This window comes from Natator depressus, chromosome 10 (assembly GCF_965152275.1).
Source record: "Natator depressus isolate rNatDep1 chromosome 10, rNatDep2.hap1, whole genome shotgun sequence".
Lineage (NCBI taxonomy): Eukaryota > Metazoa > Chordata > Testudines > Cheloniidae > Natator > Natator depressus.
The window spans coordinates 51,438,950-51,462,893 of NC_134243.1; the positions used below are offsets into that span (position 1 = coordinate 51,438,950).

The 23,944-nt window shown below is 39.5% G+C and overlaps 1 protein-coding gene across 4 annotated transcripts in view; it reads right to left on the reverse strand.

Moving 5' to 3' along the window:
* TLN2 (talin 2) overlaps positions 1-23,944 on the reverse strand; it is a 342,028-nt gene that overhangs the window by 162,732 nt on the left and 155,352 nt on the right. For all 4 annotated transcript variants that reach the window (XM_074966154.1, XM_074966153.1, XM_074966156.1 and 1 more), the window contains 5 exons: positions 9,492-9,663; positions 4,561-4,658; positions 3,457-3,586; positions 1,813-1,965; positions 48-190 (listed from right to left, as the gene is read on the reverse strand). In XM_074966154.1, the coding sequence (XP_074822255.1) occupies positions 48-190; positions 1,813-1,965; positions 3,457-3,586; positions 4,561-4,658; positions 9,492-9,627 (660 nt within the window). In that variant the 5' untranslated portion in view covers positions 9,628-9,663. The remainder of the gene's footprint in view (positions 1-47; positions 191-1,812; positions 1,966-3,456; positions 3,587-4,560; positions 4,659-9,491; positions 9,664-23,944) is intronic.

Genomic DNA, 23,944 nt, shown 5'->3' on the forward strand with positions numbered 1-23,944 from the left:
AATTCCTCAGTAGGATAGAAGAAGTTTCTCTGCTATACGTACTATACCTGAACATAAAGCAAGTTCAGCTGAACAGGATCTCTTGAATCTACATTCTGGTCTGAATAAAAGAATTTTCGCCTCAGCAGCAGTGTTTCATTTTCATCAACTCCTTGTTCTCTGAATGTTCGACTATGATCTAGCCAGTTTACTGGAACAGAAACACAACCCCCTTATAATATCGCAAATTTATATTTTATCTTGCAAAAATTACCCTAAACCATGGGTTCTCAACCTTTTTCTTTCTGAGGCCTCCCCCGCAATGCGCTATAAAAACTCCATGGCCCACCTATGCCACAACCGGTTTTCGGCATACAAAAGCCAGGGCCGGCGTTAAGGGGTAGTAAGTCAGGCAACTGCCTAGGGCACCACGCCACAGGGGGCTCCGCAAAGCTAAGTTGCTCAGGCTTCTGTTTTAGCCCCAGGTGGCAGGGCTCAGGGTCCCAGGTTTCAGCCCTATGCAGAGGGGCTTCAGCTTTCTGACCTGTGCCCCAGTATGAGTCTAACACTGGTCCTGCTTGTCGGACCCCCTGAAACCTGCTCGTGGCCCCCAGGAGGCCCCAGGCCTCTGGTTGAGAGCCACTGCCTTAAACCAGGATGCAAAGTGTGCTCTACGTACACATTTACATACGTTGACATTCATGTGTGTTCTGCCTATCTGAGACAATATTTGCACGTGAAACTACAGTAATGCATGTTACAGAAACACAAGTTAGTTAGACGAAATGTGCACAGTGTTAAAGTGACAAGATACTGTGAGGTTTTGTAAATTTTCTTTCAAGCTAAACAGATGTATCGTGGAATGAGCGCCCATCGTATGAATGAATCTCCTCCACTTCTCAGCTGATGCTATGGAGGTTGCAATTGATATTACAGTCCAAAATATCAGCAAATGAATAATGCGAATTTTAGTTAGAATTCAGCAGGAATTTGTTGTAGCATAATTTATTAAAATTACTGGAAGCAAATGCAAAGACAGTTGTAGCTTACACATGATTTTCACTTGTCTTCCAAGCAGTGGGATAAAACTGAATCAACTATGGACATACAAATACGTTTTGTCCCCAGAGCTTCTTACTCTTAATTTCATATTGTTTTAAAACACTGGCCTGTGATGCAACCAACAGGGGCAAAACACATGCCAAAAATGAGGAACTTAAGGTAAGAGCCTTTACACAAGATGGAATGCAGATAGTGTGCCATTAAAAACTGTTTTGTTTTGCTGTATTGTGAGCACTCTACACTGATGACTATTCAAAGACATGTAACAAGGCAAGCAATGTTTTGCTTTCCTGGAATGTACCCTTTATATTTGACAAACATTTCACTGACCTTCAGCGCAAGGGCAACGAATCAGACGAATGAGATGGCATCAGTAGTTGAAAAAATAACCTTCCTCAGTAGAATGTAGTGAGACCACTGTTGGACTGAAATCCCTCCACCAACTACACAGAAATCACTACTACTGGATCTAGAATTAGTTTTCAACATACATAATAACAACTGTCCTCCTGTGCCTAACAGCTTTTCAACTGGCTTTAAAAAAACACTGCAGCAATAAGACACCACAGGCACAGACAGTATATGATACTCCACCTAATCGTATAACATTTTCCTGGATTTGTAAATGGAAGGTTAAGTGCAGCAGATAATTTCATGAGAAATGTCCCAAAACCAATATCTACCTTCTGGGTTATTCTCTTTCCCCCTACATGATGGTTCTCCAGAAACACACCCAACTAGTCAAACAGCCTCTTGGGTTACAGTACTCACAATCATCATCTGTATGAAGCTTCGCCTTCAACTTCTCCATTTTTCTTTCATCTCGTAACAATGTCCTGTCTTTCTTAAGTGTACCTGTGCTCTCCTCCTTTTTCTCCTCAATGCTCTCCTGGATTACGGAGTACTCTTCATAATTGGTTATTCCTACAAGTGTGAACACAGGATAAGCATGCAACTCCAGCAGCCAAAACATGAAAAGGTTTATTCTAAATATTGATTAAAATGTAGTATATTTGAAGTTAATATCTAAACACACTCCAGACCAGGTGCTAAAATGTATTATTATATGAATTTATTGAGTATGGTACCTAGTCAATCTTTCCAACAAAAATTGGCACTAAAAGCACAACATCCCTTTATCAGGCTCAGAAAATTATCCTTCAAAAAACCATACACTCTGTGTATGTAGAGTTGATTCAGTATTTATCTTTTATCAGTCTCAAGAAAGTTGCTTTCTTAAATTTCAAATCTCCTGAGAAAGGTAGCCAGGTCAAGCTCTAGCAGATTTTGAGCAGAATAAAGTTCCAGAACTTGAGGCCATGTGATGGAGAATTCTGGGTCATGGACTCCTGCAATTTCTTCCTTAAGTATGGGCAGAGAAAATGTGGCAGAGCACTGGGAAAGAAAGCCTCTGAAACATCGGGATTCTAGGCAACTTTAGGGCTTTACAGATGTTAATCCTCACTATAAATTTCACATGAAACTGTGCCGAGAGCCTGTGTAGAGCACTTAGCACATGTTTAAGTTGCTCTCATTTCTTTGTCTTGCTTGTGTTTTCCAGTATTTGTTAAGCACTGACAATGTGAGATGTGCTATTTAGGACAGAAAGAGAGTCTAAGATGACTAAGGAGCCATACTGTACACCAGCTGTTCTGAGTGGCTTCCATGGTCAACTCCAGACAGAACACAATATCACAGTGAAGTCTAGAAGTGACAACAATATGGGACCCCGTGGCTAGGCATGTTTGCGAAATGAGCAGGTGAAAATGCAAGAAGGCAATCCTGGTCACCAAACTATTGCTTTACGTCACCTGGAGAAATGACCTACTTCTTCACTGACCACTACATGGTAGCAGTTTTTCAAAGTGCAATTCATATTTAAACTTAGTACTCAGTTCAAACCAGCACTAGCATTAACCAGTCCTATATGTCTTTAGTGATCACATTAACATAAATAGAAGCCTTAGCCACTCAATAAGATAGAAGAGTAAATTCTATCTTTGCTTAAACATTAGTTAGACACAAAGCTAGTTTTATTTCACCACCTCACAGAAGGGAACTGTATGTGGAAGAAATAAATACTGAAATATTTAGAACATTAGGTGTCAAAAAACATAAGTGCCTCTGACTGGTAAGTGCTATCTGGTAGCAAAACATTTAAGGTGTAAATCCCTACTGAGTCACACAGGACAGGAAGGCAGATGCAACCGCTTTATAGAATGGGAAAAAAGCCATTCTGAGTATTTTAATACAGTGTAACTGATGCTGAACACTACCTATTTTCAAACAGGCATAACAAGCCTGATGTTGATAAATCGCTGTATATAACATGCACAGAATCCTGAAACCCAAAGTAAAAAACATCGGGGAAAAAAAAATCATATTCCCTTAGAGATTCAGACCAAGAAATCTCACCTATCCTGCTGCAAATGGTAACCAGCAATTCACCAACAGTTTTAGAATCATCCACCATAACTGTTTTCACTGCCCCATCCAGCATTCGTATTTTCTGAGGTCTCTGTTTCTTTTTGTACTCCAAAATATCCTAGGGAATAAACCACACAAAGAATTACACAGCTTCAGAACCATTCCAAGCCAGTAAGCCACTGAAATCTGGAGCAAATTAAAGTATTAATTTGACAAATACAAAAATATTATTTTTTAAGAACTATTTAGACAAACTTTAAAAAGTTTGTTGCCTGAATCAGGGGCTAGTTCTAGTACTGACAGTCAACATTGCTTTAGTTTAAAAACTGCGTAAGTGACTCTACTAAACCCTATTCTTCAGGCCTTCAATAACCTGCTGCAGTGTCTTTATGCCAGAGCGGCATGAAGGGGATCTAAAAGCCCTGGCTGTTCCCAGAGGATTTGCCCAGTAAAGGTACTGTGAAAGACCAGCCATAATGGTGCTGAGGACCCCTCACAAGCCCTGGCATACAGGACATGTTGAGGTGGAGCTAGGGTCAGGAAAGGTGTGTCAGGAGTAGGGCTGCAGCACTGCAGAAGTTCTGGCCAGCTGTTACTTAGGCCCCAAAGGTTGTCCAAGTTACACCTGTGGTCTCTATGGCCCCTAGAGCAGCCCATGATTGGGCAGGCATAAAGGTGGCTTAAAGGTGCTAGTTCTGCACTGCACCTCTCAAAGGCTCGGCACAGAATTTCACCCAGGAGTTCAAATCCTATTAAAAATATCAGTCCATTTCTGCTTCAAACTCACACCTAACAAAGTAAGGAGAATGCCTTCTTTGGAATGAAAACACTTAACCACCTCTTGGTACCGTACCAATCTATACGCTTGGATGCAAAATGACCAATATTTGTGTCTTACTCGGAAAATCAGTGTGTATTTTTCATTCTTTGAGCTGGGTATTCTGTTCTACCATGGTTGCCAAATCTGACACTTGTAGGATAACAAATGGTTTGTCCTTGCATCCAAATGTTTTTCAAGGATTAAAGTTCTTTGTACTGTATGACTGTCTCTAAATCTGTTGGTGAAAAAAAGATGACAGAATTTTGCCTTACCCCGCTTCGCAGCATATAATAATCCAGTGTTCTTCCAGCTTCCAACCAAATACCTTTCCGAGGATCTTCATCTGACAAGAACAGTCCATAGTCAGAGGCTGAGGAACAAAACAGAAAAGGCACTATTACTGTGGTAAAACAAACAAAGAAAAACAATATGTTGACCAGAATTCAAGTTTCAAGCTTCTGTCAATTTACCGTCCACTCTTAATGAGTGTTTGGCAGAAGTATAGTTACTCCAGTTAAAGAAAATGTAGCTTAGACTACAGAGGGCAGGATTTTAAAGATAGGCTTTACTCTAGACTGAAGTGGATGGCTCATCACGCAAACCTTATCCTGCATGTGTAATACATAGTTATAATTAACTATACTTGAATAAGATACTTTTATAACCATCAAAAATGCAGAAGAGTTCAGATTTAAGACTAACAGAGTTTTCAGTCACTTCATACTATGAACCAACAGTTCAGCTTTAAAACATGCAGCGTTTACTTGATGGAAGTGTTTCACTGAATAAACTAAGAATCCTCGAAAACATCTAATTCAATTGATAGTACTTTCCTGGCAGTTTCAACTGTGTGAAGTTATTCCTCTTTTGTATCTGTCATAACAGTGTCTCTGAGTATGCTGCACATACTTTGGACTAAACACTTCACAATCTCTTTAATAACACATGTTAAAAGCAATAGTGTAGAGTCAGGTCTGTACAGACTACCAGCCATTAGAAGTGCAGCAAAATAAAGACCATAGTTTCTGCCAATAAAGCCTAAGGAGGTTTATCTTCTTGTTTAATAAAATGGTTGAACACCTAAAGATAGTGAATTTTTATACAAACTGCTTTGAGCCAGCTTTCAAAGAAAAATTCTGCTTGTGTTTTTAATAGATGCTGTGTAACCTGTCTCAAATATACAATTTATGAAGAAATAAGCTTCTCAGAGGAATTTAGCCTAAAAATATGGAGTTTTAATGGAGAAATCTTTCCCAAAGCCCCTGAAAGTAAAAAACACACCAGAAAGTTCCTTACATACATTAATTTAGGAAGCTAATCACTGGAAAGCAAACCCATACACACAGTGATGATTTGGAAACATAAATTCAGTATACAGTCAATTACATCAAATCATTCCACAAATTGTGCATCTAATATAGCTCCAAATGTTCATTCCTCTCAGTTCAATCATGGACAAGCAATGACCTTTGCACAGTACATATTTATTGTACAGAAAAATCAGCATATTGTATTTATTGCATTCTGGTGCTGGTGTGACAGTGACAAGCCAATCAGTCTGTGTCACTTGGTGTAATTTTGTAGTATCCCAAACTAACCTGTCATGACAGTCTACACTATAATGCTCACCACTTTTACAAAATTATGATAAATCTTGTACAAAGTATGTCTTGCGAGGTATCCTTGGAGAAGTCATAGTCTGCTGAATATGACTGCCCTGTTTAAAATGTGTGCATCAACACTGTATATGGAGTTATGAGATTTGCCATGTGTTTGTTACTGAAACATGCTGTGAGTCTGGGGAACGCCCACACACTCGCTCTTTAGAAATAAGAAAGGACTGGCATATCATCCCCAGAAACACCTCAAGCTGCAGGTATACAGAAGGTGCAAGCAAGGATTTCCAATTCATATGAAGGACTGAGTGCAGCTCATATAGGTAATGGATAGAGCTCTACGCAGATATAAAATTTTTTATCTGCATCAAATCTGCAGTCCCCAAATGATCTGCAGATACCCGCAGGGCTTTAGATATGAAATTTGTATCCTCATCCAATCCGCGATTTGCAAAAATGAGCCGCGGATATCCACAGATTTGCACGGCTCTAGCAATGGGGCATCCGGACCCCATGAAACAGCAAGGACTTTATCAGTAAAAAAGGGTCAGGATATAAAAAGGGCCCGGCCAACTCTCTCCTCCTGCACCTCTACTGAAACAAGATTGCTTGAAGGACTTGGAACTGGGAAAAATTAGTCAAAGCCTGGGAAGGGACCCCAGCCTGTGTACTGAGAACTGTGAACTGCCTGCAACATTGCGAGTGGTGAGAAAAGCTGTTTGTTTCAAATTTAGTCTTGGTAAAGTTCAGGAAACAGCTTGCGGTTTTTATCTTTAATTTCTTTTTGTAACCAATTCTGATCTTCTATGTCTACATCACTTATAATCACTTAAAATCTATCTGTAGTTAATAAACTTATTTTAATGTTTTATCTAATCCAGTGTGCTTTTGGCAGAAGGGCTTGGGGAATCTACTCAGGTAACAAAGGCTGGAGGCATAATCATTTTCTTTGTTAAAATGATGGACTTTATGCCCTTGTATTGCTCAGTAAGTAACTGAGCAGTATAAGATGGTATATTTCTGGGGTGCAAGGCTGGAACTAGGGATATGCAGGTGTCGCTTGACATGTACTTCAAGAGCGGCTGGGCATAGCACTCTGGTAGTTGTCTGGTGGTGACTTGCACGCTAGAGGCTGGTATGAGTGGGCAGAGTTGAAGCTCACACAACAAAGGAGTGCATCGCATACACCACACTGGAGAATTAATGGGGCACAGCTGTCCTATGATCCCGATTGTACCCTGCGGAATATCAAACTTGTCAGTTAGCATCATCAGCAAAAGAGGTATTATACAGTAGCTCAGTAATTATATTTCTACTTAGCAGTGTCATTCACACACTTATTGCAATGCAGTTGTATGTTTTAAAAAACCTAAACAAGAGAAAAACTGTAGTTAGATGAGTTCCCTTCCTCTTGCACCTGACCTTTAAAAGATATGCAGCCCTAAATATCTATTGTTTTCAACAGAAGTTGAGTACAGTCAGCACCATACAAGACTGGACTAATAAAATGCCTTTTCTTATATCCATATACTAAGGCCCTGACATGCTAAAACAGTCCTCTTCAAGGGAGAAAATATTTCTGTACTGAAAACATACCACTATTCTTGTGATAATTAGACTACCTAGAGAAATAACAGTATTTTAGTAACAACTGCTTCAAAATGTATAACAGAAATAATAGCTCTAAAGTAGGAGAGGTATATGTCATCAACAGGTTCATTATTTTTTATTATTTGTATTATTGCCATACTTAGGGACCTTAGTGACAGGCCAGGACCCCATTCCTGATTGTAAGGGCTTACATTCTAGAGGGACAATATAAACAGCACAAAGCTAGAGGGTCATGATAAACCTAAATTGGTTTAGCAAATACTTTGTGTAGCCTGATAAGAGTGAATTTATGTACTACGCAGTAGCTTGAAAGGGTTCTACTGCTGAATCAGGCACAGTAGAAAAGTTGTCAACAGAATGAGGACCTTGAGGAGCAAATGAGAAACTATCCGTTACATATTCTCTGACTAATAATGTTATACATTTTATTAGCAAAACAAACAAGATCACAAACACTGTAATATAGCAAAGGAGATAGTGCCAATACAAAATGGCCAGCACTCGCATATCCATAGTGAGGAATCCCGGAACTGGTGAGGCGATCAACATATTGTCATCAGGCCAGCACATTCCAACATTTCCTACTGTCATCAGACAGGGTCTTAGCTTTTATGGTGGGTTATGCTAGCGCCAACCACGTCTCATATATATTAACAATGGTTTCAACCTCCTTTCCTTATACGTACCTTCACACCTCTATACTTAGGGTCCCTACCTTCAATCGGTCAATTAGTCACTTATGTTATACTCATTAGCATTTACGTCAATTTGTTGCCATGATACACCTGCGGTTAATTCATGTATGTTTTGGTCAAATTCAGCATCCTTTTAAACTTTCCCTAAAATTACTAAACTATACTTCTGAGGCATCTTACTTCACCTGTTCCCAGCACGTACTACTCTTGTTTAATACTTATCTTGTGACACAAAGTCAAACTATCAGTTAATTACAACGTACCTAATAACCACCTACATCATTACTGCCATTTTATATCAAATTATCTAGGGCTTGGTTATGCTAAGTTAAATGTCATACAGGCCTCAGGCCTGGAGGGCCTTGTGATACAGGTACAATACCTGTGCATTACTTCTAAATAGCTCTTACAACATGGCTGGCTAAAGTCCTTTCTGTGTCCACACCACAGTTCTCAACTGAGTTTGTAACCAGATAGCAGCATGGTTTCACTCAACACAATTTGTATCTTCACATGGCATGTTTAACCTAGGTTAGTAATTATGGGAGCTAACATTGTTTTGCCCATTGGAGGCCTACGCTGGCACATAGTTGCCTTTTTTGTAACCATTTCAGCACTTTCCTTTGCTGTGCACAGCACCCTCCAATCATGCTTATGTAGTCTGTTTGGCCCAGTATCCTCCTCAGCTCTGAGTGCATTGTGTCCCGTTTCCTGCTAAAGTCACTGACTGCGCATGCTCCAGGCAGTCTCCACTCACTGAAGTACTGGGGAACAGCTACCCATATTTCCCCAGACTGCCCTGTTACCAACATAGCTTGACAACATGGTAGATGTGGCTGTGCAAACGTGACAGGGAAAGCTGCTCTGTGGACACAACCTGCATCTGAGAGAGCTGGTTGGGAAGTGAAAGTTTTGCTGATGAAAATTTTCATCAAAAACCTAAAAACTGAGCCTTCTGGTTTTTGGCAGCCAAAAAAAAGTTCATTTTATGAAAATCTGAAAGTTTCACAAAAAAGAGTTGTTTGTTCAAACCCATTTTTCATTAAAAAAGTAAACGAGACAGTTGACCCACTCTAATTTTAACCAGTTATAGATTTACATTTGTGGTTTTAGTGCATATTAGACCTTGAAACAATGGGATTTTAAAAACAATTGGTATTCAACAAAGAACATTAAGTGCAGAGAGAATGGAACACCTTTCAAGTAGAATGAATTGCTGAAGTGCATTTTTTTCTTCTTTAAACAAACCTGGGGGTGGGGGATATAGAATTACAGACTCACCTTGTCCTGTTTGAGCCTCAGGCACTCGCTCACGAATAACTCTACATGCATCATACACTGCTGTGGATGGTTCAAATTGCATCGTCTTCACCACATTGCAGTGGCGGACGCAGATCTTCAAGGACAGGGCCACCATAGTGCCAGATCACTTGTGGGAACCCGCTAAAAATACCTGAAAAAGTAGTAATAGAATGAGCCCTCTGCATTTTGTAATTAATGTTTTCACACTTCCATCTTTCAATTAATTTAAAAGGAATATTGAAATGAAGTGCATACAAATTAAACACATTCAAGTATCTATTCTGTAGAAACTCTCACTAACATATCACATCTAGGAGATATTCAGAAGAGAGATTTTTGTTGGCATGTTTTAAAGTCACTTTAAGACAAGTATGTACATAATTTTACAGGTTTCAGAGTAACAGCCGTGTTAGTCTGTATTCGTAAAAAGAAAAAAGAAAAGGAGTACCTGTGGCACCTTAGAGACTAACCAGTTTATTTGAGCATGAGCTTTCGTGAGCTACAGCTCACTTCATCGGATGCATAGCATATCGTGGAAACTGCAGAAGACATTATATACACACAGAGACCATGAAACAAAACTTCCTCCCACCCCACTGTCCTGCTGCTAACAGCTTATCTAAAGTGATCAACAAGGAAGGCCATTTCCAGCACAAATCCAGGTTTTCTCACCCTTCCCCCCCCTCCCCCCAACACACACAGACACACATACAAACTCACTCTCCTGCTGGTAATAGCTCATCCCTCTTTGAAACCTCTCTTTATAATGCGCATGATAATCAAGGTGGGTCATTTCCAGCACTAATCCAGGTTTTCTCACCACCCCCCCCCCCACACACACACCCCCCTCCAAAAACCACACACACAAACTCAAGAGAGAGACCCCGAGATAGGACAGCTGCTTCTGCTGGGCTGAGAGTATAGTTGGATAGGTTAACAATATTGCTGGGTGGGTTGAGGGGACCATTGCTGTGGCCCCTTGTAGCCTGTCCGCATTTGCTCCAACCCCTCAGACAGAGACAAACACCTACAAGATCTCTATCAAGCATTCTTACAACTACAATACCCACCTGCGGAAGTGAAGAAACAGATTGATAGAGCCAGAAGAGTTCCCAGAAGTCACCTACTACAGGACAGGCCTAACAAAGAAAATAACAGAACGCCACTAGCCGTCACCTTCAGCCCCCAACTAAAACCCCTCCAACGCATTATTAAGGATCTACAACCTATCCTGAAGGATGACCCAACACTCTCACAAATCTTGGGAGAAAGGCCAGTCCTTGCCTACAGACAGCCCCCCAACCTGAAGCGAATACTCACCAACAACCACATACCACACAACAGAACCACTAACCCAGGAACCTATCCTTGCAACAAAGCCCGTTGCCAACTGTGCCCACATATCTATTCAGGGAACACCATCACAGGGCCTAACAACATCAGCCACACTATCAGAGGCTCGTTCACCTGCACATCCACCAATGTGATATATGCCATCATGTGCCAGCAATGCCCCTCTGCCATGTACATTGGTCAAACTGGACAGTCTCTACGTAAAAGAATAAATGGACACAAATCAGATGTTAAGAATTATAACATTCATAAACCAGTCGGAGAACACTTCAATCTCTCTGGTCACGCAATCACAGACATGAGGGTCGCTATCTTAAAGCAAAAAAACTTCAAATCCAGACTCCAGCGAGAAACTGCTGAATTGGAATTCATTTGCAAATTGGATACTATTAATTTGGGCTTGAATAGAGACTGGGAGTGGCTAAGTCATTATGCAAGGTAGCCTATCTCCCCTTGTTTTTTTTCTACAACCCCCCCCCCCCCCAAGACGTTCTGGTTAAACTTGGATTATTGCTGTGCACATTGTAAGATGAGCTACTGCCAGCAGGAGAGTGAGTTTGTGTGTGTGGTTTTTGGAGGGGTGTGTGTGTGGGGGGGGGTGGTGGTGAGAAAACCTGGATTAGTGCTGGAAATGACCCACCTTGATTATCATGCGCATTATAAAGAGAGGTTTCAAAGAGGGATGGGCTATTACCAGCAGGAGAGTGAGTTTGTATGTGTGTCTGTGGGGGGGGGGGGGGGAGGGGGGAAGGGTGAGAAAACCTGGATTTGTGCTGGAAATGGCCTTCCTTGTTGATCACTTTAGATAAGCTGTTAGCAGCAGGACAGTGGGGTGGGAGGAAGTTTTGTTTCATGGTCTCTGTGTGTATATAATGTCTTCTGCAGTTTCCACGATATGCTATGCATCCGATGAAGTGAGCTGTAGCTCACGAAAGCTCATGCTCAAATAAACTGGTTAGTCTCTAAGGTGCCACAGGTACTCCTTTTCTTTTTTCTTTTTATAATTTTACAGATCTAACATATTGTCTGAGGCATGTCAAATACCATACCAGCTGACAATATCTCTTCCTTGGGCATCCATCCAACAGCACATCCTTTAGTACTGACTGAATAGTGGTTTCATGATTTTAACTAAATTACTTCATTAGTTTTGAACTCTTCAATACTATACATTCATATTAAAAGCTCTACTTCAAGGAACAATGCATGCTTATATCAAAACAAATATTAACATGTTCTCTTCTCAAAGCTACATATGGATCCAAAGTAAAGTTCTTAATTATTTTCACACACTCATAGATTTTAAGGCCAGAAGAGACCATTCGGATCATCTAGTTTGACTTTTTCTATAACATTGGCCATAGGGCTTCCCGTAATTAATTCCTGCTTCACGTCCAGTAGCTATGGCTGAACTAAAGCAAATATCTTCTAGAAAAGCATCCAATCTTGATTTTAATATTTCCGGTGATGGAGAATCCACCAGAACCCCTTGTTTAGTTCTTCTACTGGTTGAAGAACTAAACATGCTCACTGTTAAAATTTTTCACCTTATTTATTTTCTTAATTCCTCTAGTTTCAGCTTCCACATGTGCTGTTTTCACAGTAGCTGGCTCTGGCTTATAAAAATTAACTCTCAAAACCTTATAGCCCTCTTCCCTGGGCTCAATTACTAACAGTTTGTAATAGGCTCCAGCATCTGTATAGTCCCCCGGCCCCCGGGCTAGATAATCTCTAAACTGAGACAGTCTCTGCAGGTCTCTTCTCCCAGAGAGCTGCCTGGGATCTCTGGAGAATTCTACCCTGTACTCCTTCAGCCACGGACTCAGTTAGTGACAGGATTTCCTGCTGTGGCTGGTCATGTGACTGCCACCTAACACCACAGATCCCTAGTTCGGTCAAGTAACTACATTTCCCTGCATACCTGGATTTAGATGAGCCAGACCTCTCAACAGGGCTGACTGGCCTGGTTCTTCTACCCTAAAGGGGTGAACCATCTTAAGAACATAAGAACGGCCATACTGGGTCACACCAAAGGTCCACCTTGCCCAATATCCTGTCTTCCGACAGTGGCCAATGCCAGGTGCCCCAAAGGGAATGAACAGAATAGGTAATCATCAAGTGGATCCATGCCCTATTGCCCATTCCCAGCTTCTGGCAAATAGAGGCTAGGGACACCATCCCTGCCCATCTTGGCTAATAGCCATTGATTGACTTATCCATGAATTTATCTAGTTCTTTTTTAATTTATCTAGTTCTTTTTTATCCTGTTATAGTTGTGGCCTTCACAACCTCCTCTTGCAAAGAGGAATACTAAACAAAGACAACCTCCTCTTGCAAAGGAAATCTTGAGTAAAAGGCGAAAGATTTATATACTAAACAAAGAGAAAGTTCAAATGAGCATGTATCTTCAGAAAGTTTGACACCCTGCAGTTATCACATCATGAATGCCACCACATTTGGGCCCCACTTTAAGGCTCATTGCTGTAACTCACTTACTTCTCAGATCTGCATCCTTTTATCTAGTTTCAGAAAATGAAGGCTCAGCCCTAAAATTAGGGTCCATGTAAATACAAGAACTGAACTATCTGATTTTTTTAAAATAACCTTTCCAGACGGAACACTCTCAGTAAGCCGAACAGGACTGGTGAATCAGCTTTTAAGGAACTTCCAAATGCAGTCCCTGATTTGGAGAACAGTTTTTGTTTGTAAGGGAGGGGGAATATGATGGGGGAAGTTTAACGATCACTCTTCAATATTAAGAGTCAAAAATACCCAACTGAGAGTGCTTCCTGATAAACATAAGATACTGAAGTTGCAAAAAGTTAGTACTGGTTTTAATACAGAACAATTCCCTTTATAAGTTTCTCTGAAACTTTCAGAAGTACAAACTTCAGCCCAATACTAGATCAGACTAATAAAATCTGAAAAAAATAGATCTAAGAATGAAAGTATGTCCTGTGGCTTAGTGGTCGAAGCATGAAGGGGCATACAAATGTTTAGCATATCTGGCACATAAATACCTTGCAGTACGAGCTACAACAGTACCATGTGAATGCCTGTTCTCACTTTCAGGCTACACTGTACATAAGAAGTGGGCAGCATTATCTCCCATAAATGTAAACAAACGGTGGTCTTAGCAATTGGCTGAACAGGAAGTAGGACTGAGTGGACTTGTAGGTTCTAAAGTTTTACTTTGTTTTGGTTTTGAGTGCAGTTATGTAGAACAAATTCTAAATTTGTAAGCTGCACTTTCACAATAAAGAGATTGCACTACAGTACTTGCATGAGGTGAATTGAAAAATATTTCTTTTTTTTACCGTGCAAATATTTGTAATAAAAATAATATAAAGTGAGCTCTGTATACTGTATTCTGTTGTAATTGAAATCAATATATTTGAAAATGTAGAAAATATCCAAAAATATTTAAATAAATGGCATTCTATTATTAACAGTGCGATTAATCACAATTAATTTTTTTTAATTGTTGGACAGCCCTAATTCTATACATTTTATAATGAAAAAAATCTACAAATCAAGGCTGAAAGCAAATTCCTAGAAATTAGGAATGAGGGACACCATTTGGTTTTTACTATTCTGAAAAGTTTCTCCACAAAGATTCTCATAGACTGTAAGGGCAGAAGGGACCGTTGTGAGATGCAAGAGAAACAGAAAGTTTGAACTGCTTGTCAAAGTTTAGTGCAGGAACAAGCCTTTACACAATTCCTTTTGCAAATGCTGTGATACGCAACACCTTTATTTTATGAGACCAAGAGGAAATTTCCATCTGTAGTTTAAAATGGAAAGCCTGTAGCAATGAACATTCTGAGTTCTGATTTCAAGTTAATCACTAGGATCCAGTAGATTTGACAGAGAAAATTAATATCTAAGTGTTATTTAACCTGCTTTAATATTGGTGTAGCAGAGTAAAACCAACATTCAGCTTCACTAAATTCCACCAGAAATATTGCTTGGTATTGTCAATGGGTAAGAGGAAATACTAGAAATGCTTGGTCTGTAACACAGATGTTAACCACCAGCTGTATTAAACAAGGCAACAGAAGTTCCAGCTCAGGGATTTAGTTCAAGATTAATACTCGTTGCTTTTCACTACCTCAAGCTCCATGTTTTGGCCATATGACAATTTTCAAACAGACCTTCTATAAGAAAGACAACTCATTACAGCTAATGTATAATCTTTATCCAGACACAACAGTTTTGCATGAAGCTGAGTCTCTGGTGACACCTCTTTCTGTAGTGGAGAATGCTGAATAAATTCCTTAATAAGAGCACACAGAAATCCAACTCAATGTCGTGAATTGTTCATTTCGTTACATAGGGGAAACCTCCTGTTCAAGAAAGAAATGTTAATTTTGATATGGTTAAAGCAACATCAGAATGCAAGAATTATGCCTACTATCGTAAAGTTAGTGTTGAAGGTCTGAGCAAGACACAAAACATACTTCAACAATGTTTAAATATTTCTTTTCCAACTGCAAGCTCTTCAGGGAAGGGCCTCTGTCTGTATAGCACCTAGCACAATGGGGCCCCAAACTATATTTGACCCTTTTGAGGGCTACAATTCTACAAATAACCATAGTCATTTGTCATGCTTGGGCAACAAAATGGCAGATGAAACTCAATGTTGATAAATGTAAAATAATGCACATTGGAAAACATAATCCCAACTATACATACAAAATGATGGGGTCTAAATTAGCTGTTACCACTCAAAAAAGAGATCTTGGAGTCATCATGGGTAGTTCTCAGTAAACCGCTTAATATGCAGTGGCAGTCAAAAAAGTTAATAACGTTAGCAACCATTAGGAAAGGGATCAATAATAAATCAGAAAAATAGTACACCCATACCTTGAATACTATGTCCAGTTCTGGTTTATTCTGATTTATTCTGCTGAGCTATTATGCAGTCTCTCACTTATTTCTCCATTTCCTTTCCCCACATTCAACTTCACTGAAAGCATGTTCATTGTGGGTTGTAACCCACAAAAAAGATATATTAGAACTGGAAAGGGTCCACAGAAGGGCAACAAAAATGATTAGGGGTATGGAACAGCTTCCATATGATGCGAGATTAAAAAGATTCAGCTTGGAATAGAGACAACTAAGAAGAGATATGATAGAGGTCTATAAAATCATGAATGGAGTGGAGAAAGTGAATAAGGAAGTGTTATTTACCCCTTCATGCAACGCAAGAATTATGTTAGTAGACAGCAAGTTTAAAACAAACAAAAAGGATGTACTTCTTCACATAACACAGAGTCAACCTGTGGAACTCATTACTAGATGATGTTGTGAAGGCCAAAAGCACAACTGGGTTCAAAAAAGAAGTAAGTACGTTCATGGAGGATCAGTCCATCAATGGCTGTTAAGACAAGATGGTCAGAGGTGCAACCCCATGCTTTCGGTGTCCGTAAGCCTCTGACTGCCAGATGATGGGACTGGACGACAGGGGATGGATAAGTTGATAACTGTCCCGGTTCTTTTCATTCCCTCTGAAGCATCTGGCATTGGCCAGTGTCTGAAGATAGGTTAGAGGGCTAGCTGGACCATCAGTCTGACTTTGTATAGCCATTTTTATGTCTGTAACTCGCAAATTAGCCAGTAGTGACTTGGAAAATGGAGTTTAAATACCAAGGTGTGTGTATGAAGAACTATCATCCTCTCGCTTCAGAAAGTTACTAAAGTGAAGCAAATTAGAAACCTAAATCCATCACAGTGGTGTCGAAGCACTGTGCATCAATTAAATGCAGCACTAAGAATACTAGATAGCAAAATCTTTTAGCGTCCCTTGTTCCCAGTGAGCAACTTTCTGGTGAGAAGAGACAATAACTGTTCCTCTGCTTTACCTCTTACTTTCTCACCAGTTAGCTGTTGTTTCTGGGAAGATGCCACTACAGGAGAAAGTCTTATGAAGGAGAAGTTTAGCCATGGCAACATGAGCGGTGGGAGGGATTAGCAGCCATGAGTACATATACAGTCTCAGACAAGATCGTACTTGGAGAATGGGGAGAGGGACAGCCCCACCTTTTGCTGACGCCGCTGCTGCTACACTTGTATTTTAGCATACTAGTTCAATCAGAACTAGTGCAGGATGTCTCCTTGAGCTGAAATTCACACCTTCCAACCACACTGTAGACATACTCTTAGTCACCAAGGGGAACAGGGACTGATTCAGTATTGACCTCCTCTGCTGAGTCATTACATCATTCAGCTGGGGAGCAACTACTGAAAACGTTTAGGTTTCAGAGTAACAGCCGTGTTAGTCTGTATTTGCAAAAAGATGAAGTGAGCTGTAGCTCACGAAAGCTTATACTCAAATAAATTGGTTAGTTTCTAAGGTGCCACAAGTACTACTTTTCTTTTTGAAAATGTTTAGCCACTCACTATACATGAGCTTATCTTTCACCAGACCTGTCTCAGATTCTGTGTAAGGGACTCTCCAAACATCTGTTCCCGGCCAGGTTTAGTGTAATTTTATTTCCTTAGTTTGGGGCTCTTTTTAAAATGCCATTTTATATTAAAATTAAACAATAAAAATGATTTTCAAACAGATAAAATCATAAAACACTGGAAACACCCATATATTATTTGCTTTAACAGTCTCTAAATGTTATAGCTTTTCACTTCAGGTGACCATATAAAGTTTATTTTTGAATTAGGATATATATACAAATCAACTGAACCCAAGGTCCAGCTAGTGCTGTTCAGTCACACTCGGATTACCGGGAGTTATATTTGCCCTCCAAGGTGTTGAAATAGCAGTACTATCCTCATTTATTATCTACACATTTGTAGAAGTCTTACTTCATAACACCATTTAAGTGAAATTTACACCAATTACACAGAACTCTTTTTGCTTTTTTAAAAATTTGTTTCAACACCTTCATGAATAAATTAACCTCTCTATTTCTCTCCTGTGTAAACTCTGGAATTTTTTTTATTGTTGCAATTTCAGTGTTCTGCATATACTTTAGTGAATGGTTCATTTAGATTTCTTAGGAGTCATGTTGTTCTCTTCCCAAAACACCCTTCAACACGAAGGTAAGGCCCAATGAATTAAAAAAACCCTACAATTTCTACCTAATCTTATCTCATAGATTCATAGATATTTAAGTCAGAAGGGACCATTATGATCATCTAGTCTGACCTCCTGCACAACGCAGGCCACAGAATTTCACCCACCACTCCTACAAAAAAACCTCACACCTGTATCTGTGCTACTGAAGTCCTCAAATCGTAGTTTAAAGACTTCAAGGAGCAGAGAATCCTCCAGCAAGTGACCCGTGCCCCATGCTACAGAGGAAGGCGAAAAACCTCCAGGGCCTCTTCCAGTCTGCCCTGGAGGAAAATTCCTTCCTGACTCCAAATATGGCGATCAGCTAAACCCTGAGCATATGGGCAAGATTCATCAGCCAGATACTACAGAAAATTCTTTCCTGGGTAACTCGGATCTCACCCATCTAATAGCCCATCACAGGCCATTGGGCCTATTTACCATGAATATTTAATTACCAAAACCATGTTATCCCATCATACCATCTCCTCCATAAACTTATTGAGTTTAATCTTAAAGCCAGATAGATCTTTTGCCCCCACTGCTTCCCTTGGAAGGCTATTCCAAAACTTCCACAGGAAGAGTTTGTTTAATCTGAGGTTAGGTGAACAGAAGAGAGCTAATTAGTCAGTAGAAAATTTAGACGTTTTTTGACTCTATATACAGATTTTTTTTCCCCCAACTGGGAACAGACAACAACAATGGACCATAAAAAAGCAACATGATGCAAAATCAGAATACTACTTAGCTCCCTCCATATCATTCTTGCACCCCAGAAAGGACAAGGAAAAGAAGTATTTGTTTACATTATGAAACAATTCTTACAATCATTACTACGATAGTCTTCTTTCTGCATCACCAACAGCCATAACTCTGTTACTGATAAAGTTACGATTGGCCAGTGTTTAGAATAACACGTATCTTCAAGGAAAGATTTGAAGCTCTTCAACACTTTTTCTTCATCAGAAAGTTGTACTGAAATTCCTTGAGAAAAACATTTACATTTCTTTTCACCTCTTTAAAGTGAGTTTTTCAGTGAACTACTCCGAATGTCAAATTAACAGATAAATATAAATACAGATAGTGTTATTTCATTTTCCCTGAAATGTAAGAAGGTTTTTCAACACTTTTATTGATTTACTTTTGTGATACATAACAAGCCAGGAAAAAGCATAAAGGTAACCAGAAGGCAAGCCATAGGATCATAAATCAAATAAATACAGAACCAAACATATTCATAAAATCACCTTGAGATGTATCCCCAGAGCAAAAGGAAGAAATCCAGTGTCAATGCAAGCCAGTCCTCTATTTCTATGGAAGACTCAGTTAAAATTGCTTTCCCTCTTGGTACCAATCCAAAACACTTATGGATGTGAAGCAGCTCCACAATCAGCTAAAATCCTACATAATCCCAGCACTGAGTAATGCCTTCATATGCTCCTGAACATCTTCTACCATGTCTCCCAGTGATAGCTGTCCCAAATTCTCTGTACTGCAGCAGTGATAAGCAAGTAATGCATTGTAGGGCTTTCTATGCCTTTCTTCTTCCACAATAATTAGCACCCTCCTGCTAAAGGGACTTGGAAATAATTAGGGTCAAACATTTGGGAGGAACCCTAACTTTGGGATAAACCCCCAAAAGTGATTCATCTCATCCGCAGTACAGTAAAGCGTTACAGGTGATTCGTAATGGCACGTGGAACATGCCATGAATTATACTATTTAGCATTTGTATTGTCGTGGCATCTACAGGCCACAGCTTCATTGTGCTGGGCACTGCACAACCTAGAGACTATACTTGACTAAAACAAGTTTAGATTCCAGAGAAACGCAATATATCCATACTCAGAATTGTGTCTGAACTGGTATTAATGCATTACAGCACACTATAGCTTAAATGTCGAACATGTCATCTGACAGAGTGCCTGTGACCATCACTTTTATAACAATTCAAGTTTATAAAAATCCTGCATAGCTGAAATGCTTTCTACTGGGACAGTCATAATGTGACCCCGTCCCAGAACAACTGCCTACAAATAATATATCAAGGGCAAAATGCAATTTTTAGGTTCCTATTGGGTCACCACCACACCCAAAAAATGAACCTGTGCAAAGAGTGTACAGTCCAGAGAGACTACATTCTCTCCTCACTTCTTTCCATGTGTCTGTAGAAAAAGCATTTAACTACTTAATATTTACAAGCCCTGGCAAGTCTCATACACTCTCTACAGTATTCACAGAAGATACTATGTATATCAAACTACCATTTCAAGTTCACATTGTTATCGCCGCAGTAATTGTGGATATCTGCATAGTTGTTCAGGTGCCCTGGCAGTCAATATATTGGAGCAATCAACCCAATATAGCATCTTCAGAGAACGTTCGTGAACTCCTTTTAAAACAGGCAGGCTGGCATGACATAAGATATTTCACAGGGTTAAATTCTCCATCTTCAAATATGTTTCTCAAGCTTGTGTTACTTAACTAACCTCTGCACTTTTAGCTATTAGCTGTTCCAATTTGGTCAAAACACAGCAAAAGGGCAACTGACAACACAATTTTTAAAATGGCTTGGTTGCCAATTAGTTTACCAATGTGAAAACTGAGTTAATGGAAACACCAGCCAAGTCAACTGCAGCCTCAAGTGCCACTAACCTACTTCAGAAAATTAACTTTTAACAGTGCTGCAGTCAAACCATTTATCCATCCAATATGGTAAATCACAGATTTTTCCTATCATCATCTTTTGGGTCACTTTTTTGCATTGGAATAGACATGTCCTGCAGGCATCTTAGCACGAGAGTAAATGATCTTTCTCCTCTGCTCAAATATTACTTGCTAGAATGCAATTCTGTTCCATATAACTTTGCTTTATTAATAGAATATGGAACAGATGTGTACTGCCCTTTCCATGTTTCCACTAAGCCTTCTGTAAGCACACACACAATTCATACTTCCTTAGACAGCCTGCTTCCAACTGTCTACATGGAGACCCCACACAGTAGTTACTGGTACAGCCAATGGACGCTTACCAAAAATGGCAGCTTACAAGCCTGACTAGCCATACTGAGACAAGTTCACTAGAGAAGCAAATACTAAAGGGCTTCGCTCCCCAAAACATGTGTTTCTGAAATAGTACAAACTGACAAAATAAATCAGAATAAGAACTGGGCCAAAACCATCTCTTATGGTGACTCCAGTAAATTACTCCAAGGCTGTGCTCAGCCTATCATGTTTGCCCCATGCTCTGGAGAGCTGTTGTACTGGGTTTGATCCAGATGTTTTATGTTGCAGGGCAATTGTTATTACAATTTCAACACTAAGTTAACAGAAAATATGAGCATTTTAGAAGCTGTCTTTTCTTGATAATATTTGGTTAGGAACATTGTCTCACCTTCCATTTTACATCCCCACCTTCCATTTTACATCCCCATCAATTTAATATTTTGAAGTGAATATGTAATCTGATGTAACTGAACTTCTAATCTAGGCACATGTATAATAGTCAGTGCTCTATCAAATCAGGACTAAAAACATATCCAGTGGAAGTACAGTAGCGACTAACACCATCTTGTTTTAATGTAAAGTTTTTTTTATGATTTAGCAGGGTCTGCTCCCAGGAGATATTTCCTAACTGGTTCATCTAAGCATCAGTCAACACAAATGTCGGTCATGAGACTGCCACAGTCTAGAAATCTGCATGCATGCCAGTATGGTCAAAAGCAAAATACTTTCATACTAGATTAACTTTGTAACAAGATCCAATTGGTCAAGAGTTCTGCATTCCTCTAATATTTAAGCACAGGGCACCAGCAAAACAGGGCACATGACATTCATTACTGTTCGTGGGAGACAAAAACTTAATTCTGTTGCAACATCTTGAAGATTTGCTCCCAGACTGGTGCCTCAGAACATTCCCTTAAGCAAATGAACAAAAGAACCTGTCAGTATCACAAGCTACATTTTGAACAGAATCAAACGGATTATAGATGAAACTCTGTGTACTGAGAAAGGAGGCTTTGGAACAAAAAAAGTGTGTAAAGCACATCTTTACCCTGGGACAACTGATTGAAAACAGGCTTGTTCACCAGAGATTAGTCCTGAATTGTGCAGAGTTCACCAAAACTTCTGACTGCATTGATGGCAAGTCACTATGGAAAAATCTTACAAAAATATGGGCTTCCTAAAAAGATAGTTTTCACTGACTAAGATGCTGAATGAAGGTTCAAAAAGTGGAAAGACTGACTGGTTTGATATCATCACTGGAGTGCAACAGAGACGCGTCTCATCACATCTCCTCTTCTGCATTGTGATTATGTGATGCGAAAAGCAAAATCAAAGGAAGATACATGAATTACGTGGAGCAGAGAAACACTTTGGGGTCTTGATTTTGCTGATGACATTGTTCTGCTGGCACACAATGATGCTATGAAAAAGACCATGACCAATGTCAAATGTGAGGCTGCCCAAGTAAGTTTAATCAGCCAAAAGGAAATGAAAGTTATGATCATTGAAAGAGGAGTCAGCAATGATGGTGCATATGTAATTGAGAGTGAAGAATAAGGCATGGTTAACAAATTTGTATATCTTGGAAGCACAATTAGTGCTCACGGTCAACTTTGTAAGGATAAACAAGAACTGGGAAGGCAAGTGGAGCCTTTCTGAGATTAACAAATGACTGGAAAAAATAAGGAGATTCACAGAAGAGCCAAGACAAAAAGTAATACATTGCCATTTTGATGCTCTACGTTTCTGAAACTTGGTAAATGCTAGAAACCCCCAACAGGAAAAATGCATTCCAGCAGAGATGCTTGAGAAAAATACTTGGTGTCTGCTGGTGGGATAAAGCAACCAACACTCCTTACAGACTGTAGAGACAATGATTCGAGAAAGAAGGCTGAAGCGTTTTGGACACGTTGTAGGGATGCCAACAAAAAAACAAACAACAAACAACCTGTATTCCTAGAACAAGCCTTTGACTGGATACCACTTCACAGAAGACAGAGAAAAGGAGAACAACAAGTGATGTAAAAAAAAACCATCGAAAAAGATGTCACTGTCAGAAACAGACTACAATGAAGCAAGAAATGTGGCATTAGACAGAGGTGAAAAGACAGGGTGGCTTCTTGTCTCACAAGGCACAAGAACAACTAATAATAATAATAATAAACAATACATAACCTATGCCTCAGTCCTCTGAAATTTAGAATACAACCATGGGAAGCTGCAGATTCCATTTAAATATACATTAAACTACTTAATCATCCTTAGAAAGTTTAACTTATAAACACAGAAGAGAGTTTTATGCCTTCTGACACTACCTTTTGCCTCGGCACTGAGCTACTTCTTTTCTGTACTGGTGCTGCCCACTGTGATCTAAACAGCAGCGTCAAGAGCTGCCAGGCCTTTGAGTCTTCACTCTTGAGTACAATTTACTCAAGCAATGAACAACAGTGACATCAACTGTCTGCCTGCAGACTTAGGAAGACAACACAGCACCAGTTCATGTCGCTTCTGTGTTTGGAAGTTGCCCCGCAGCCATCTTAAAGGCTGGATTATCTCCATGAAAGTCCGAGTTTATGGAAAATTAATGAGTGGCACTTGCCAAGCAATCTCGTGTGTGCATATATATTCCAAGACCCGGTAAACAAAATTAGATTTCAAATCTTCAGGAAATTGAACAAATAATTCACTGTATTTATATGGTAAACTACACAGTTTTAGATAAAACGAATTTGAAGCAAGCAGTAAAAAATTCTGAAAAACAAAATTTGGATTGGAAATGTCAAGTCAACCTTCATTTACAAGTGCTACTGTTACACTTATCTTCCACCAAATAAATACACGGCTATTGATACACATATTCTAGTCTTTGTAAAACAACTTCCATTTTATTAGCTATGATATTCAGGGAGAAAGTGTCCTCAAACTCAACTGTACAAAAGGAGACAATGAGCAAGTCTAGTTGAGGAACTATTACTTGATACCTAGAGTGGTTTTTAGGACA